Here is a 20,068-nt window from a genome sequence, read left to right as displayed (position 1 = left end):
GTTATTTGAATAAATTAATTGATTACTAAGTTATAATTAAATTATTTGAGTAAGTTAGTGTTAGTTATTCAAGTTAGTTATTTTCTATCTTTGTATAAATACATCAACTAATTCTAAAACTATTTTTCATTTGTCTTTCATTTTTTTTCATTCTTTATTAGGAATGGCAACTAAAAATACTCTTCACTAAAAACAGATGTTTTTATTTATAAAGAGAGATTTAAATAAATTAAAATATTTTTTTATTCATAAGAATTCAAGAAAATAAAAAATAATTATTTTATGCGATTCTGACCACCAAACATGCTGAAGCTTGTCCCCCATCAAAGATAAGACAAAGTATAAAACAAGTACACTCCCCATTCTGCTAGCTATCATGTCCACAGAAATCCATATATGTCAATAGAGATTGTAAAGTAATAATCATATCACAATATCACATGTTATTTGCTACGGCCTACGGGAAAGCTCGAGCGAGCAAACTTGCTTGGTGAGTAATGCTAACTGTTTGTTGAAAACGCCCAAGTAATTCATTACATTTTTACATCACTTGACAAGGAGTTTCGGATCAATGTCTTTTGTTTTGCGTGATAGCACGGATGCAGATCAACTTGGACACTACTTCAAAAATCAAAACGTGAATGATAATAACCAAATAAATAAGTGGATAAACTTTGCAAATGCAGGGTGTTGCAAATTGCATGAAGCCCAAGTACTGGACTTGGAAGTTTATTGTTTTTCTTCAATCAATTGATAACATGAGCATTCCCCCTTCATCTGGAGTTCAGCATTCCCCTTCATCTGGAGTTCAGCATTCCCCTTTTGCTCACCCAGGAACAAACACTTGATAACATGAGCATCTACTTCCTTGGGCATATCATGCTATTCTATGCAGAGTGAAGATCCATTTCCTAACTTTCTTCTTCCCCCTCTTGATATGCATACCTCTTTCCTAATTTGATCTTAGAACCGGCTTGCAACTTTCAGGACAAAATTTAGTGGATAAACTTGTACGGCTTCATCTCAACCAAAGAATATAAAAAAGAAAACTACAAGGAATCACTTTTGTCACAAACCAAAGCCATCTAAATAGTCGCAATGATGCATGTGAAAAAGAAAACCGAATCAGTAAAAGGAGAAATCAAGCAATGCGAATTCCCAATTATACACATTCAAACCAGTCTTAAACATGTGAAATAAGTTCATTTGTGATTGCTAGTCACTAGTCTGTAAAATTGTAAATGAAGTTCAAAACAAAGCTCAGACAAGATTGGTCTAAGAATTCACTGGGCTTGGGGAGAAACTTTTTTTCCCCATTAATAGGGAACTCTGAAAAGCATACATCAAAGTTGGTATAACAATGTAATTCATCGTTCAAGTCAATGCGTTATTTACAACCATATACTCTATAATTCAGCATGAAAGATGCATAAAAAAGTCAAATAATCACCTATGAATTTAAGAATCAATAGGGCTATTGCCAAATAAATAAATAAAATCTGAATCCTGTGGTGAACAAACATCAAACCATACAACTTAAAATGTACTAGTTTAGTCCTCCTCAGTTTACAATAAACCACACAGAAATAGTCATCTACTGCAAAATAAAAACGGCTACTCAGAAAAGCATATCATATCATGTCTGTTTTATGAAGAGTAGGTGCTGTACCTCAATAGACAAATAGCTTCTTTTAGGTATAAGCTCATTTCACTAAAAGAAAAAAATGAAACAAGACAAGCCAAAATCTGGAACAACTCTACTAAATACACACATCCCAGAAAGGATTAATATGAAATTATGAAATAAGCAGCAATGTTTAAATTAAATAATTCACACAAAATAACCTGCTTGACTGGTGAGAAGAACAGCATCCTCCCAAAAAACCAGATAGAATTTGACCAAGAGCAACAATTTTATATGCAGAAATAAGTATTATAATGCGATTGAGGATGTTACCAAATAATCTTCCAAATCAACCCGTATTTGCCTGGTTTATAGAATGGTCCATTTTTTTGACCGGAAATATCCATATGAAATCTGTTTACCTGTTTTATATAGCTGTATTGCACATCCAACATCTTTTCCCAATTTTATTTTTGCAATCACCAATGTACTAATGAGCATAGGCATGCACATCAACATCATGGAAGCTCCAGAGTCTTTGTAGTTTGTACCAAATACAAAGTTCACAGTCCTACCAGAATCTGACAAACAGGATTAGTTTTAAAAGCACGCCAAAACATAGCAGGATTCAGACAAGCAAATAATTTAACTAAACCACATTGTATGAAATCGGGTCATTTAAAAAAAAACAAGGTCAAACTACATACAATTTAAACTCACAAATATGATCAATCCTCACTTTCATCAAAGGACTAATTTTAATTTATTTAGCTTCTGCAGGAAAACATTCAACAAATTTCCACATGCAGAATAACAAATCCCATAAACAAGCTATGCTAGCATGATTGTTACTCAGATTTTCAGTAGACACAACACAACAAGGCTGTTACAACTAGAAGCAAGTTTTCTTCTTATTCTCCTTGCTATTGGCAACATTCGCATTCATACTTTCCTTATACATGTTCAACAAATGAGAAGAATGTTTCTTATAAGGACTCAGAAACTCGTCCAGGAATCTTTTCTCAGACATAACAAAGGGCGTGACCATGCTGCCGCGCCTTTCCAATAGGATACTTGACAAGCTCCAGAGAACTCCCACCTAAAATCCTAACCCAATAACTGAACACGGCATCAATCTCATCAGGTTCCGTCAGCATACAATAAGGACAATTCTTAAACGCGAGAAGAACGTGTTCGTGGGACCACCCCCACTTCTTGTAAACCCTAACCGTCACATCCCTAATTGCTTGAGTTCCTGAAGCGTGTCGGGTAAGTCGGAGGAGAGCAGCGTGGCGAGGAAGGCAAGGACGGAGTTGGGGGTGTCGAGGCGGAGCTTGCGGGAGGTGCTGATGGCGGTGTTCGGAGAGAAGCCGCAGTGGGTGATGAGGTAGTAGACTGTGAAGGAGTCTGGGTCGGAAATGCTGCTGCAGAATTTGAGAAAGTGTCATACCACTCCTCATAATCTTATACTACTATGGTATGTTCTTACTTTTTTTTTTTATTTTGGTTTTCATAATTTTTTATTTTTTTTATTTTACCTCTACTATTTTTTTAATTAATTTTTATTATTCTTATATCTTTTAAAATATTTTTCCTGATCCTTTATTTTTAATTTTGAATTATTGTTGCCCTTCTAAAATAATACGTCTCCGTTCTTTATCTAACTTTTAAGTTTCATGGTTGTTATGTAAATATCATAAAATCTTTTGATTATAATAAACTAATTTTGGATTTTCATATTTTATCTCTTTTTTCACTCCCTAAATTAAATAGAGATTAAAAAAGAGTAAAGATATATTCTTACTTAATAAATGAATAATTAATGAGACCTTCAACTTTATAAAGTCAAATAAATAGAAATATTTTTTAAAATCAAACAATTAAAAATTTAAATGATAGGAGTAATCATTCTCAATTTTGTGCCTTTGATTTTTTTTTCTACATATTCAAAATGTGAAATTTGTTACTGCATTAAATTCACATGCATATAAAGCATGAAACTCAATTGATGTTAAAAAAAAAAACTCATAAATACAACTAAGATGAACCCAGGAAGTAAGTCTTCTTTTTTTACCATTTTCATTATTTTTCTGACTTCTTTCTTTTGACATTAGTTGGAATTTTTAATTTTATGGAAATAAATCCAGTAAATAATTTGTACATCTTGAAATAATAATTAAAATAAAATCATGTCTCAAAATAAATAAATAAAAAGATCATCATTATTTGAAGATGACAGCATTTACCCAAACTTGAAAGGTAAATAATCAAATGATTAAAATTTGATTTTAGCTTTTGTGAAATACTTTTCTTTAATTTTTATCACTTTGAAATCTATAATCATTATTTTTTTCCTAACATTCATTTCAAAGTAGGTAAATCATATACCGGCATTAAATCGGTCTAAAAGTGAATTTAAACTTAGTGACTTTATATTATCAACATACTTGAATTAAGGTTTAAGTTTATTTTTTATTCTTGTAGATTTATCATTATACAATTTAAGTCTCTAACATTTTTTTATAAGACATTTGGTCTCTCGTTTGTGAAGTTTAACAATTTTGGTCATCATTAACTTATTGTTAATTTTTCAAAAATAAAATCGATAACATTATAAACCAAAAAATATGTTGATATGATACTGAAATTATGTTGGTATTCATAGGATTGATGCGACATATTAGTATATGTTAAACTATCAAAATATATGTTAATATCATATCATTATTAATATGTCATTTTCGTTAAAATTTGATCATAAATTAATGCTAAAATAAGATTGCTATATTTAGAAAATGTGAAGAGAAAATGTATAATAAAAAAATCAAGAAACCAAAATTTTATAATCATGAAACTACAAATATGATTTTGTTGAATTATTAAATAACATGATCGTATTTTTGTTGTTTCATTTATTATCGTTTTTACTAAACGAATTCCATTGAGAATGATACAAACAAATGATGTGCTCGCCTTTCTTAGGATCATCTCCTACCTGAACACCACCAAAACCACAACACTCACAACAACAACATGAATCTCGACAGGGGTGGCACAGTGTGGTGTTGCTAGGCTCTCATTGGCACGAATCTTGATGGGTAAATGTGGGTGATGAGATGCACATAGTTGTGCTGGAGGATGACGTTGGGGTGCACACAGTGCTGGAGGGTGGTGGTGGTGGTGGCGTGACAACTAAGGTGGGGGCACGAAGACGCAATGGTGCTAGAGGACAAGGCTATTGTTTGTGCAACAAGGTGATGCAAGTGTGAGGCCTGACTGAAAGGGGAGGGAGTGTAGGAATTTGGTAAGTGGGCAAAAGAAGAATTTCACAGAACTTGGTAGGTAAATAGCAAATTGGGTAGTGAAAATAATAGTTTCTAATTAAAATGGGCCTTATGACAAATCACATATGGATGGAACCCAATCTTTTGGACTTCAAGTCCAAGAATATCTTGTTGACCAAATAAAAACTTAACAATAGATAAATGTGATAAAAATTGTCGTGATAGACGTATTGATTTTAAAATTTTGAATCTAATGTAAATCAAGTTGGAGGACGCGTGAAAAAAGAGCATCTCATAAGGTTTTTATTATTATTTTATAATACTTTATTTAAAGAAGCTAAAAAAAAAAAAAAAAAACTGGTACTCAAACCAGTGAGTACTAGTTTAATTTTATAACATATTAGTATTTGTCAGCTATCCGTAGAAGTATTGATTAACTGATATGGGTTACAGAATTTCTTAATCTCCTAGTAAAATATCATTCTCTTGTGTAATTTGCCAAACTCAAGGATGAGTGTAGTAAGGAAGTAAATCAACCAAATAACCCCATAATCTTGCTAGGCTTCTAGGTTCAATGTTAACATCCAAGTTTTTTAGCCTATTCTTCTTTGTATTAGTGCAATTATCATGAATGATAAAAAAAAGTACAGTATGATGTATGACGTGATACTGTGATGGGATTAAAAGGAACGTTGAGATTAAAAAAACGCTGGATTAAGAAGAAAATTCGCACTTAGTTTTGAATTATAATTATAATAAAACAGAAAGTTAAATAAAAGAAAGTAGAAAAAGATCTGACCGACATTTTGGTGGGTGCAGAAGTGGAAGTGGAAAAGAATTGGTGGGGTTTGGAAGTAGCGTCCAAAAAAACGAGTAATTGCGTCATACTCATGCGCCACCTGTACGGATCTCCGAATACATCCATCGCATATCCACCGTCCGATTCTGCACTCACCTCTCATCTCAGCCATTCGTCTTACTTCCCATTCATTGTCACCAACTCCCTATCACGTTTTGTTTAAATCTTTCTGCCACGAACGCGCGTTGGGACCACGTACCATCCACTTTTCCACGCCAAAAAACTAAATACGAGGTTTACACTCCTCTTAGGAGTTAGGACTCTTAACGTTTTAGATTATACGATATTTTTTTTAAATTATAAAATAAATATTGTTTTACAAAAGTAATATTATATTAAATATTTTTTAAGATTATCCTCAATTAATATTTACTTAAAATAAAATAGTGTATGAGAAAAATAAATAAGTTATTAATTAAAGAGATAAATATATATTAAAAAGTTATATAATCGGTGAGTTTGTTTAAAAAAATATATGTAAGTATTTTTTAAGAAGTATATGAAATTTACATCTTAAAAAAGAAAAAAAAATTAAGTAAAAACAATTCAGACGCATACATTAAAAAATTATTTATTTTATTTTTAAAAATAAACTTAAACAAACTAGTCTAGTGTTTTATTTTAAGTTTAATAAATTAATTATATTTCTTAACATCTGTATCAAAACTTTAAACATCATATATAATATAGAAAGTATAATACAATAACATTTTATTTTCTTAAAATTTTAATCGTGTTTGATTAATTTTTGTTTGTCAACACTGTGTTTGATTTTGGTTTTAGAGTTCATGATTTGAATTCTTTAAAGTTAAGCAACCTTTCTTTGCTGCTTTTGCGGTTGAAGCAAATGAGGTGTTGTTGTTTATACAACCACAATTGCTTATACACAAACAGCATTCTTTATTAGTTACTTAACAATAAAAATAAAAAAAAAAAAGCAAATTTTCAATCTTATAATAAACAAAATGAGCAACAAAAAGGGAAGAGAAATCAATAGAAACACCAAAGTCTAACATTAGAATCAAACCAAATCCATAATAGAATGAAAGCACAATCAAAATCAAATACAGAAAGTAGTTTTTTCCTTTAAATCACAAAATCAAATTTGGAACCCGCGGGGTCTAAACAAATAACCAAACACTATAAATGTAGATTTGACTTGTGAAATAAAAAATATTCAAGCTTGACTCATTTATTTTGACTAAATTAATAGAAAGCTTGGACTTATCTTATTTAACTCGTTGATAACCTGATTATTTTTTGCTTTTGTGAAAAATTTTCTTAAATGAATTTTTAAACTTATTAATTTAGCATTTTATAAAGCTTTTCAAAACTAGCTAAAAAACTACAAATAGAAACATGTCGTAAATTAACTAATATACATTCATTTTTATATATATATATATATATATAAGTTAGTGCATTAGCAAGTCTTAAAAACATGTGTTAACATATATTTACTTTTTTTTGTTGTTGAAGTACATTAACAAATTAAAACTTAGGTATATTTTAAGATAATATTTAATGGTTGTTATAGTTGGAAAAAAAAAGTTCTCTTTTAGTCATACACTTAAGAATATCCCATTTTAGTCCTACATGTATTATTTTTAATCTCCTTTAGTTTTGATCATATTTTTTAATCCATTTTAGTCAGTATGGTGAGGTCCAAAAGGAAATAAAAATGGCATGCGTAAAGACCAAAATGAGATGTTTCTAAAGTAAAGAGGGAACTTACTTTACCCCCTACACAATATAATAAAGAAGATTCGTCAATCAACAGAATCTTATTAGCATATGTTCATTGTAAATGGTGTCATCGTGTAACAGTACGAAATATGAATTGAATTGTTGCGCTGTTCGAGGGGCAAACAAAAATCTCACACACACGCGTATATACGACATTAATTGGTTCCCAACTAATCAAACTTTGATGAAGTAAATCCCCTTTGATCTTTCTAATGAAACAATTAAACAAACCCTGCAAATATCACGTGTCTTTTTGGGTATAAACAGTAGCATGTCAACATTTGAAAGCTACCCAATGAGATGTAAATCTAACATAACATAAAAGCATTACGACAAACAATTGTATTTTAAATGTAAAATGCCTGTTGCCAAGACAAATTTGCCCTCGTTGTTTTACATATGCTACATGGTTATGGATAAATTAATTTAATAAAAAAATATTAACTAACTATTTTAATAAGAGTTCAAATTCTATGTATTATTAGTGTAAAAAATTGATATTATCAACATAAAATAACATGATAGGCATGAATTTTAGGATAATTATTATAAAAATTAATAAATTTATCATATATAATAATTTTTAATTAAATAATATATATATATATATATATATATATAATTACATTATCAATATATAACCTATATATTTTCTCGTTTAATAATTTAATTTTAAACCATAATCGTGAAGCGAAGAATGAAAGACTATCTGGGAATGACTAACAATTAGCAGTCATTGTCTGTGATCACATTAAATGTAAACCTTGAATGTTGTCTAGCGCACTAATTTTGGTTTCCTTTCAAAATACTTTTAACACGCAAGGTTTTATTCTCTATATGAAGACTTGATAGCTCATAGGGAGATAATATCTCTTATGTCGGGTTTTATTCATTTTTGTTTTCACACTTGAGTTTTACAAACTGTCTCGACATTTGCTAACTAATTATATATGAATTAATTGTCTGAGAAGTATATAATAAATATAAGCAAACTGTTTTTCATAAAATATGTTTTTTAAAACAAGAGAGATTGAATGACGCTGTCCAAAAAAAAAAAAAAAAACAAGAGAGATCAAACATACAAATTGATCAATCTATGAATTGTTTGAGGATTATAATTTACCACTTAAATTATAACGTACCAAAGCTAATATATACTATCTGAAAATTGATTGCACACATTTTTTATTGAGTTTAATAAATATACATTAGTTATCGGTTGTTATGTCAATTAATTAAAATTATTTTTTGTGTGACTTTTAGGACAATCATTATGGATCGAAGTAAACAAATTTATTATATATAGTAATATGATAATGGTAATTTATGATGGGATACTAGAATAAAAAAGCTTTGTATAGCCCATGTTCTTTTTCTTCTTGTTTAGTATTTGCAATAAAATTAACAAAAATTGTAATAATTCATATGTCATAAATAGTGTTCAGGTTTTGCTAACATTAACTTGTGAAAATAAGAAAAAAGTTATAAAATCTATATCATGACGATTAACACTCTATATTATGATAATTACGTTATTTGGCTCCTAGACAAAGAATGCATTGAAACAGTTATCGTGTCTCTCGTATGTATTCTCACTCGCTCGCTATCATGAGAGTCCAACATTATGATAAAAACAAAAACGTTACACCATGTTGTTGCTCAACAACATAATTGTTTTTTTCATAAGCAAAAGGTATATACTCAGCAACATAATTGTAGGATGATATAAATTGCGGACTGGAAAATCTGTATGGCATGAAAAAAAAGTAATTAAAGGAAAGGAATAATTAATTCATAGAGTTATTGAATATAACTAAATTTAATTGTTTTATTGGTATGTAACCCGAATTTTAGAGTGTATACCTTTTTACTGCGCGCGAAAAGCTATTATACTACTCAACAACTCATTACCGAACAAATACTACTTAACAACTTTACAAATTTTTTAGCTGCATTATTCCATAAAAATGAAAAAAAATAAAATGCAATGCAATGAAAGTAAGTCCGTATTGAAAAAAAAAAATTTAGCACGAGATCGTAATCGAACTCAATCATTAAGTCTAGACATAGTAATAAATGAGAGAGATGCTTGAGTAACAACAACTCAGAAGACAAAATATAAATTAATGAAAGAGTGATATATATAAATAATTTATTTTATTTCACTTCAAATATAATCTGAACCAATAATCAATTTTAAGAAATTAATTAAGATAATTTAAAATTAAGTTTGTAAATGTTTTCCCCTCTACACAAGCATGCACGCACACATAAATACACACTCACACGTACGTACACACACACATAGAGGCAATTAACAAGGGGGCATGGAGGATTGAAATGTTTTTATTTGGGAAACTTTTGTTAAGGTATAAAATAAGACGAAACATTGACAAAAAGAATTTAAAAATAAAGAAAGAATAACTGGAAATTTTTTAAGACTGAATCAAATAAAATATAGAGAAACAAATTAAAACCTAAAAAGAGAAAAAAATAATTTCGTCAAAATTATGCTTTTGGGGGGGGGGGGGGGGGGGGCAAGAAGAAGAAAGTAATTTACACCTATTTTGTTGAAGTGTGGCAATGCTGCAAAAACTGCTTTGTGCTAACCAATCACCTTTCAACATAAAGTGAATTTTCATTACACAATTAAGCACAGACAGAATCTAAAATCCAAGCTAATGAAAAGATATCAATAATTTGTTTCCATTTGGGTTTAGGCAAGCTGAAATGAACCAATCTTCACGCAAATGTTGGATATATGCTTTTGCTATTATACACTGTCAGACAAAAGATCTTCAAATTCAACGACCCTGAATTGAAAGTGAGAAATTAGTTAGTTGAAAGTTCATTAGTTCATATCATAGTTGTCTAGTTGAACAAAGTGAGTGTATGGGAAAGGATCCCAAAATCCCACAGTAACATAGTGGTGTCTGTTCCTGTAACCTTTTTATTACCACTTTTAAGGAAGATCTAACATGTTTGCGCCACGTGGAGTCAGTGACATCTACTCATGCTTCTTTTTGCATCAGCGCGACAACGCCTGCCCACAACTATGAACATGAAGATTAACTATTTAATTAATTATCCGACTAAATTGATTCATTACTTTTGTATTAAGTCTAATCTAATCTAAAAAGGACAAATCTATCATCTCCACGACATAGCCCGTACTGTATATTGTATTGACTCTCTCGCTAGCACTTGTGCAATGTGCACCACCACAACCTCAAGCACGTTTTAAAATCCTTTTCTTTATGGCCCTGCCCCAAAAATCTTAAATTATTTTGGTTTTGTTGTTTTACCAAAACTTTTGGACTGCTCTAAAAATTCAGAATCTCAGTCAAATTTATGTTTAAAATAAGAGTTTAATTTCCATATACTATTAATATAATTATACTCCCTACTAATAAGAAATCAAGATAAATCCCATTATATAAAACAAGTCATGATAAATTGATTTTTAAAACAATTATTTTAAAAATAAAAAACTTATTACATATATGATATTTTTTATTTGTTATGCATATTAAATGACAATTTAAATCTTTTGTCGGTTAATGAACTATATTTTCTTTTAAAAATATAAAATTTCTTTACTTTGTTGGTTAGTAGACTCTTTTCTCTTAAAAATTTAAAATCTCTATCACATTGTTGGTCAACAAACTGTTTTCTAGTATTAAAATATAAAATCTCTTTACATTATTGGTCAACGGACTATTTTCCCTTAAAAAGATAAAAAAAAATTATAAAATTATTTCCTCTAAAAAATATAAAATCTTAACAAACTATTTTATCTCAAAATAATCTTTAGATGGATTCTTAATCTCTTGAGTCTTGATATAGATTATTCATTCCCAATAAATCAATTTACAATTATTAATAATTGATAGTAATAAAACAAAAGAGACTAATGGAGCGTGGGATTATATTATTGTTTTTATTTTTTTGGTAATATTGTGAGATGTTTGGCGCGTACATAAATAATAAATCAGCAATCTCTCTCTCCCCCCAATGAAAAGATCGTCTCTCAGAGCAAGGAAAGAAAAAGATAAAAAATAAATAAATAAATAAAATGCTTTGAAACGGAGAGAGAAACTAGAGAGAGAAAGAGACCAAGCTAATTAGTGTAGAAGAAACAGAGACGCTGTGTGTGTGAGTGAGTGAGTGAGTGAGTGTGTGTGAGAGAGAAAGAGAAAGAGAAAGAGAGAGAAAGCAGAGAAAACCCGAAGCAGTTTTCTCACTCTTTTTAATCGGAACCTCTCATTCCGCGTTCAGATTGCGTCCCCCATTTGGTCCGTACAATGGAGCGGTACGGGCGGGCCAGCGAAGGGTCGCAGTCTGATCCGTCGCCGGAATGGACTTTGGCCGCCGGCGCCGACGCCGGCCTCGAAGGTGACTGCATTCTCTATTATTCATTCCCTTGGCGATTTTCGATTTGCGCCGAAACAGAATAATGCGGAGTGTTGTGATAATAATAATAATAATAATAATAATAATGGAAGTAGTAGTAGGTTTGAGTTTGATCTTAATTTTGCGAATAATGCAGAGTCGTCGTGGCAACTCGGATTAGCCGGTGCTGAATCGTACCCTATGCGTCCCGACGAGGCTGATTGTATCTACTATTTGAGAACGGGATTTTGCGGTTACGGCACACGCTGTCGTTTCAACCATCCTCGAGACCGTGCCGCGGTAATTAATTCTTCTTCTTAATTCTCGTTTCGCAGGGTTTTGGTTTCGTTGCTTCCTCGTGTACCCGTTTGCGTCTCCAATTTTGCTTTTGATCTCGGCTCTGTGTGGTTTGATATGAACGGTTACAATTTCAGTTCGTTGAATTTTACTTGTGTTGTGTGTTAATTGAACTCAATTTGTGTGAGATTACGGGGTCTGCATTGGACGCTGTGATCGAATGTTTCCTAATTTGGGTGTATTTTGCTGCTTAGGTTATTGGAGCTGCGGCGAGGACTGGAGGGGAGTTTCCAGAGCGCGTGGGACAGCCTGTGTGCCAGGTTTTTCATAGATTCTGTGCTGCACTTGTATTAAATGGTTGCATTTGATGGATGATACTGTATTTACTTTCTGTTTTACGAAGTGATTTGTTTGGTTGAAAGTTCAATTTGACTTCTGTTTTTGTTTTGGTTGTCTTCAATGTTGGTGACTTTCCTTATGTGTTGGTTCTATCTGCTCATGGTTAAACTGCAGTACTTTATGAGGACCGGATTGTGCAAATTTGGTGTGTCCTGCAAGTACCACCATCCTAGGCAGGCGGCAGGCACTGCTACCCCTGTGCCACTAAATTATTATGGGTACCCATTGCGAGTGGTCTGTATCAGTTTGTGTTTATTGCGTAAAATTATGCGTGCTTTGGGAATGTTGGTGTCACTCTTTTCCTAAGGATGATGGAAGTTTTGTTCTAACTTGAATTTTCGTGCATGATAACAGGCTGAGAAAGAGTGTTCCTATTATGTGAAAACTGGACAGTGCAAGTTTGGTGCAACTTGTAAATTCCACCATCCACAGCCTGCAGGCGTCCAAGCTCTAGCACCATCACCAGTTCCTCCAGTTTCACCTCTGCCTGTACCTGTACCTTCACCAATGTATCCAACTGTACAGATCCCATCTGGTCCTTCACAACAACAATATGGTGTACTTGTTGCAAGACCACCTATGCTACCTGGCTCAGTAGTCCAGGGTCCCTATGGGCCTATGGTAGTGTCCCCTGCCATGGTCCCTTTTTCAGGCTGGAGTCCTTATCAGGTAGGTCCTCCATTTCGTATGAACTGCTCACTCAAGTTATATGTACATTCATTGAAGCTGTTAAGCAATTGGTGCAGGCTCCTGCCACAAACCCTGTACTTCCATCTAGCAATACGTCTAATGCTGGTTCAACACAGTTTTATGGGATAAGCCAGCTTCCTTCATCACCAGCTACTTTTACTGGACCTTATCAACCTTCTGGTTCCTCAATTGGTCCTTCAGGTGCTAGCCAGAAGGAGCATCCATTTCCAGAAAGGCCTGATCAACCAGAATGTCATCATTACATGAAAACAGGGGAGTGTAAATTTGGTCTGTCGTGTAGATATCATCATCCACCAGACAAGAGTGCACCAAAAGCAACTGTAACCCTTAGTCCTGTGGGTCTTCCTTTGCGTCCGGTAATTTCAACTTCTTTGTTCTTTGGTGCTTTATATTTTGGTTGTGACTAACGTATGCTTGATGAATATCCCCTTTCCTACCAAAAGTTTTGGTATCCAGTGATTAAAATAGCTAACTGAGGTATGACAAAATTAACTTCCTGATTGAGTCAGACGCATAAGTTGTTGGGAGCAAGGTGCTCACTGCACTTTTTAGTTTTTCATTTCAATTTGTCATTGAAAACAATTCAGCGTAGGATCCATTTTTTCCCCTTTGTTGTTCATTGGTTTTTATTTTATGCTAGCTATTTTCTGGGATGCTTTCCTATTTTCATGTATTATGCATTCATGTTGGGCTACACGTGCCTGTTGGTTTTATAGTGCCACCTTTTATGATATTAGAATTCCCATTTTGTACTACATTTGTTACAAGTGTGCTTCAAGTTCCTTTCTTTAGGCGTAGCTTTTGTTAAAAATGTAGTGTATCATTGTGACCATGCCCAACGGCAAGTACTGTAAGTAAGGTCTTCTTTCAGTTCTTTTGCTGTGGATATGTTCTTTGATAGGGCAGGGAAATTTTGTTGTATGAACTCTTGAATGATTGAAACTTTTTTGTGATTCTTCTTTAAATTTGTATGTACTGAAACTTACACCTTGAATGTAATACTTAGTTTAATGTTCTATTGTACTTTAATGTAATACTTCTCTGATTGGTTTCTCCTGCTTAGTTACTTGTCCTTGAAGAATGGACAAAGCAAAAGCCTACTAACACCTTATGCTAAATTTTTCATTTGATTAAAAGAGAGTCCAGCAAGGATCAATTTTGTATGCACTTGGTCAGAGTCTCTGGTAACACCTTGTCTCAACAACCAACTATCCCCTGATCTCAAGTTAATATAAATCCCAAGAACGTTTCTTGTTAATAGGTTGCCAGCATTTAAACTCCATTCATGGATCTTTTCAATCATCTAAGCCATTTTGCTGTTACAGGTTTCAGGGGCCTAAGTATACAATTTTATAATTAGTAGAGATCCAATTAAAAACTTACTTAAACTATAGGAACCGATTTGAAATTTTTGTAAAACTATAGGGACTTGCATTGTAATATAACCTTATTAATATTTATAACAACCAGTTACCCAATTTCGAAAAAAGGGCATGTTTTAACAGTTTATTGACTTTATTTGGATATGTGTTGGTTTTCATATCACTTTTCATTATTGCACCCCCCCTTTTTTATTTAATTTATATAGCATCGAGTTCTTTTCAGGTCCTTGTTCTGCAATGTGTTTAGAAATGCATAATAGTTTGTTCAATCTTTTGCATCTGTCTGCCATGGCATCAGTGTTTTCCTTATCTGATTTAGATGTGATCATATGTTATGTCCTAGCTATTTTCATTCATATTGGATGTTTATCATTGGAGCATTCCATATTCTTTTTCATTGTTTGTACGTTTGAAATTTATTTACATGAAAATGACTTTCCAATATGAAGTTGTAACTCAACTGAAGAACCATAAGTGTATTGCCTGGGTTATGTACAGAGTTGGTTGCCATTGGGTTGTATTTGCCTGAAATCTTTGACATTGCTGTGAGTTTTGTGCTCTAGGTTTCCGTGTTTAGTGCATAGCTGCGCATATGTTTTGTTATCTGTTCCTCTCAAAGCTATGTTCCCATGCTAGGTTGAGTTGTTCAAACTTTGTTTTCATTAGGAACTTTCATTTACATTCTTGTGATTTTGGATTAGGAGTGCTTTCTATTTCCCATGTTATGTTTCATGGCACATGTTCTCTTACTATTTAATGTGGCCATTTCCAGTCTTCATAGACTAGTCTTTAATGATCTGTGTGGCTATTATTTCCCTCTGCTTAATGCTTTAGTATTTTGTCTTTTGGACTGTGGTTGAAGAATACCCAAGAATCTCTCTGCTTAGTGCTTTAGTATTTTGTCTTTTGGTCTGTGGTTGAAGAATACACAAGTATCTTTATTTTTATTAATTATGACTTAAGTTGTTTAAAGAACTGTGACTGCAATGACAAATTTGTCTGTTCTGTCGATTTTTTTTTAATTAAATTGTCTGACTGCATTCATAAATTCTTGATTGTTAAGTATTGTGTTTGATAATCAGGGGGCACCACCTTGCACTCATTATACCCAGCGTGGAGTTTGCAAGTTTGGTTCTGCATGCAAATTTGATCATCCTATGGGATCACTCAGTTATAGTCCATCTGCCTCTTCCTTAGCTGATATGCCAGTGGCACCCTATCCTGTGGGTTCCTCAATTGGTACTCTTGCCCCGTCATCTTCATCATCAGAGTTGCGGCCTGAACTTGGTGCAGGATCCAACAAGGAGTCTGTTGCATCCAGAATGTCTTCAATGAGCACATCAACTGGATCAGTTGGCATGACTTTGTCAAGCGTTGGACCCATTTCTCACTCAAGCACCCAACCATCTGCTCAGAGTTCCAGTTCTCCAGCAACTACCAGTGCTACCACAAGTAGCACTGTCTCTCACACCTCAAGCTAAGCAATGTGAATGCATTCCTCATTATTACTCCTTTTTATCTCAATTTTTCAACTGGCCATCATTACTCAAGGAGGTTCTCAAATAGGTTTTATTTTTCAATTATCCCAGCTCCACATTCAGGCCTAGCACACATTGCACCAATTGTCTCTGTATTCATATAATCTTTTTGTGGCCATCCCTTTGATCTTGAATAAACCATGGCCAACCTTGAGAATTTTAGCAACCCATACACGCACCTTGCTTTTGAATAACTTCAAAAGAATCTGCAACTCCATTATGCACATGTCCATTCACATCTCCAATTTTCGTAGTTTGTTGTGCTTATTATGCTTCTATCTTTTTTTATATGAGAAAATTTCTGCTCGGAGTTTCATTGACCATGTGTAATCTCTCTTCACGTTAACCCTTTTTTTGCAATTGGGAATAATATCTTCTTCTGCCTGGAAGGTCCTGTTTGCACTGTTCCCAACTTATCTAAGGTTTGAAGTGAAGAGAAGTAATCAGGAGACTACAATGAGGCTTCACATTGCTATCTTTTATGATTTTAGATACACGGTGATGTTGTGACAAGTGAAATGCTTGACTTGGTACTTAAATTTGTTACACAATACATATTTGAAGAAACACATTTAAATTAACACATTTGAATGTCTAATAATCTATTTTGCTCTGCCATTTTTTACCTGTCAAGCTTTCTCGTGATATCAGGTAGTTTTTCTGGAGTTTCTTTTTTTCATCACCCCTCCCCCCATTATATTTGAATATGTTTGTTGTAAGATGATTGTATTTATAAATAGAATACACTTTCCTCGAGCTAAAGAGCGCTGCGTGGCATGCAACATAGAATCGACAACACAATTCAGAGCTTAAGTACATGCGTTCTTACTTTAGCCACTTCAAAATTTATATGTTCATAGAATGCACCTGACCAACCAAACTGACATGGCACAAAAAAAAAAAAAAAAACCCTTCACAGATTAACCTTAAAAATGGAATATGAAACTGGTCTCTTCAGGGTTCATGTTCTTGTCTAGGAGTTTGACTGTAACCTCCAAAATCTCCCTTCGTTTCGGACAAGACAAGCCTCGATATTCAGTGGTCTAATCTGGAATTAGTAGCAGTTTCTCGTTTTGCACAATGATTGGATCGGGGTATCGATTTATAATTAGCAGTAGAAGCTGTTGTTAGAAGCTATGTGGTGAGCCTCTGAACTAGCATTAATCTCGTCCAATTATTTCTTGTTTTAGAAAATTATCTCATGCTTTTCCAAGCTCTTGATAGATGAACCAAACTCGGGTATGCTCTGTTCTCTTAAAAAGGTATCTATGATACTTGGTATCTCTATAATTGGATAGGTGGGGTTTTCATCAACGATCCAGGACAACTAACAAGATAGGAAAAGAGACAAATAAAACCAGTTTTGAACAGGACCGACCTATTGTGAAGTGTGTTAGTTTTTCTTAATTCCGGGGGGCCGAAATAATTAATAACATCCGTTTTCTGATGAGAACTTTGCCAAATGGATTACAATAAATAACCACATTAATAGCTTGGGAGCATTACTCTTGTGCGTGGAAGTATTTCTATGAGTTTTGATTTTGACTTGGACTCATTTTAAGTTTTGATCGTCCTTTTTAAAAATATATTTTATAGAAATTCAACTTAATTTTTTTTACAAACTTAATATTTATTGTCAATCGAATTACATTCGTTAAATAACTATTATCTGATTTTAGTCTTTATAATATAGGATAGGATGAATCGAAACTCAGTATCAAATCTTATAAAATGACATCTTTAATAACTTTTGATTAAAAGTAAATTATATCAACTTAACTATTAGATTTGAAATTATGATAAAGTATATCAAATCTACAAAAAGACAATCTAAAAAAACAATCAAATTTTCATCACACTATATTTTACCGTACAATGTGCTATTTAAAATATAAATAAATATTCATTATTGAATACTGAATTTTTAAAATGTGATTATTATTATAATATATATAATTTAATATTTGTATTGAGAGTTTTGTTGTTTTTAGTGATTCTTCTTAGCTCAAACAAATTTGTTTCATGTAAAATGTATATTTATCAATGATGTCATTTTATTATATTTGACATCTAATACCAATTCATCTATTACATAGAGAGAGAAAAAAATTGATGGTGGGACATTGTTATACTATATACTTTAAAGCACTAATAAGTAAAGAAGTAAAGAGTGAGTTTGTTTAAACTTAAAACAAAACAACTTTAAAATAAATGTATAAACATATTAGAAAATTATTTTTTTAAGCAGAATCAATTTAAACAAACACATTAAAAAATAAAAAATTACTTATTTTATTAAAATAAATACTTATTTTAACAAATAAATTTAAACAAACTAATCACTGTAATTAATCAAAGTCCTTGTTTAGATGCAGTATGGTTGTAATCAAATCCTGACTATCATTTCTCTTTCTTAGAAAAATGGACATCCAGCATTCTTGTTTGGAGTAATGTTCAATTAGTCAGAATCACTAATAGCTAAGGTGATTTTAAGTAAATATTTATGTATTTAGTTTCAAGTTGATTATTGATTTCAAGTTAAAATAATTTTAGATAGTTTGTCTTAAGATAAAAAAAATAATAAAAAGTTTAACTATATTAATTTAGATAAAAAAATACTGATTTGATTTTTAAATAAATTTTTAACATAAATTTACGTCACTTCAAAATTAATTTCATTTAATATTAATTTTAGAAACCATTACCTAAGCACACACTACTGGGATCACCATGACCAATTGACCATGAACACGAAGGCTTCATCCAGTTCACTTGCTAAAGTGATCTCCTGCGGTAACTATTTCTTTCTCCCCTTTTTTTTTTCCCAGAAAACAAAGTGCGTTTGATAATATTTGGGATGCCTGGCTGTCCTTGCTTGAAGCATGGAGCATTTTTTTGAAAATTAAACTTTATTTAGGAGATTATAAAAGAAAAGGAAAAGGAAAAGAAGGAAAAACAACTCATCATCTAATCAATCAACGGTCAGCAAAAGGGAGAATCGCGGGTTATTGGCTTGACAATATGTCTTTCTGTGAACCTATATATGCTGTTTGATGGATATGCTTGTGCCATCACTACCTTTATTGTACCCAAAAGTTTAGGCAACTAGCCGAAAAGAAGGATAAAATCATGCCATCAATATGCATACATATAAATAATAAGTTTATTTGTACTTTTCATCTTTATATTTTATTCTCCAGTATCATTTTAGCTTTTTATTTTGAATTGCTCGCATTGTGTCTTTCTATTTTTTTTTTTAATTAAGCCACCAACCTCAAAATTTTATCCAATAATAAACAGAAATATTACGGAAGTAATCCATATTATGAATAGATTTGTAATATATATATATGTATATATATATATATATATATATATATATATATAATGGATTTTGTTAGATTTATAATATTTTAATTTTACTTTTATTTAAATATTTAATATATTTTGTTTTTAATTTATACAAAATCAATGATACATTACACTCATGTTATATTTTTGTTAATTATTGGATGAAATTTTAAGGAAAAGAATTAAATTTGAACAACTTAAAAAATTATATGTTGGTTATTAAAGCTAAGGAAACACCTAATAATATACTCATCAATTAATATAAATTTGTTTCGGTTTAATCAATAATTTTAAATTTGAGTTATATGTATCCAATTATATTAGACTTTGTTACTCTAATAATCTTAACTGACTCAGTAAAATCATTTTTCATGAAATATAGATTTGTCTTTACCTAAAAAAAGTCTAAAAAACGAAAATCATAAGTAAAATAAAAATATAGTGTATAAAAGTACAATTAAACCTAAATAAGAATAACGGGGAAA

The 20,068-nt window shown here is 31.8% G+C and overlaps 1 protein-coding gene across 1 annotated transcript; it reads left to right on the top strand.

The window, feature by feature from the left end:
- Positions 1–11,564: 11,564 nt before the first annotated feature.
- On the top strand, positions 11,565–16,865 carry LOC114393776 (zinc finger CCCH domain-containing protein 58-like). Its single transcript, XM_028355216.1, has 7 exons — positions 11,565–11,908; positions 12,063–12,205; positions 12,457–12,522; positions 12,716–12,835; positions 12,956–13,270; positions 13,348–13,668; positions 15,777–16,865. The coding sequence occupies exons 1-7, from the start codon at positions 11,818–11,820 to the stop codon at positions 16,173–16,175; spliced, it is 1,455 nt and encodes a 484-aa protein (XP_028211017.1). The 5' UTR covers positions 11,565–11,817; the 3' UTR covers positions 16,176–16,865.
- Positions 16,866–20,068: the final 3,203 nt, after the last annotated feature.

Source organism: Glycine soja, chromosome 17 (assembly GCF_004193775.1).
Source record: "Glycine soja cultivar W05 chromosome 17, ASM419377v2, whole genome shotgun sequence".
Classification (NCBI taxonomy): domain Eukaryota; kingdom Viridiplantae; phylum Streptophyta; class Magnoliopsida; order Fabales; family Fabaceae; genus Glycine; species Glycine soja.
Note: the sequence above shows the minus strand (reverse complement) of the source record. Positions and strands in the feature narration are given on the sequence as shown.

Excerpts from the sequence above, each read along its gene's own strand:
- LOC114393776 (XM_028355216.1), top strand. The coding sequence starts at position 11,818 with ATGGAGCGGTACGGGCGGGCCAGCGAAGGGTCGCAGTCTGATCCGTCG. Across the intron at positions 12,523-12,715 it reads TGGGACAGCCTGTGTGCCAG|TACTTTATGAGGACCGGATT; the intron begins GTTTTTCATAGA and ends GTTAAACTGCAG. Across the intron at positions 12,836-12,955 it reads ATGGGTACCCATTGCGAGTG|GCTGAGAAAGAGTGTTCCTA; the intron begins GTCTGTATCAGT and ends GCATGATAACAG.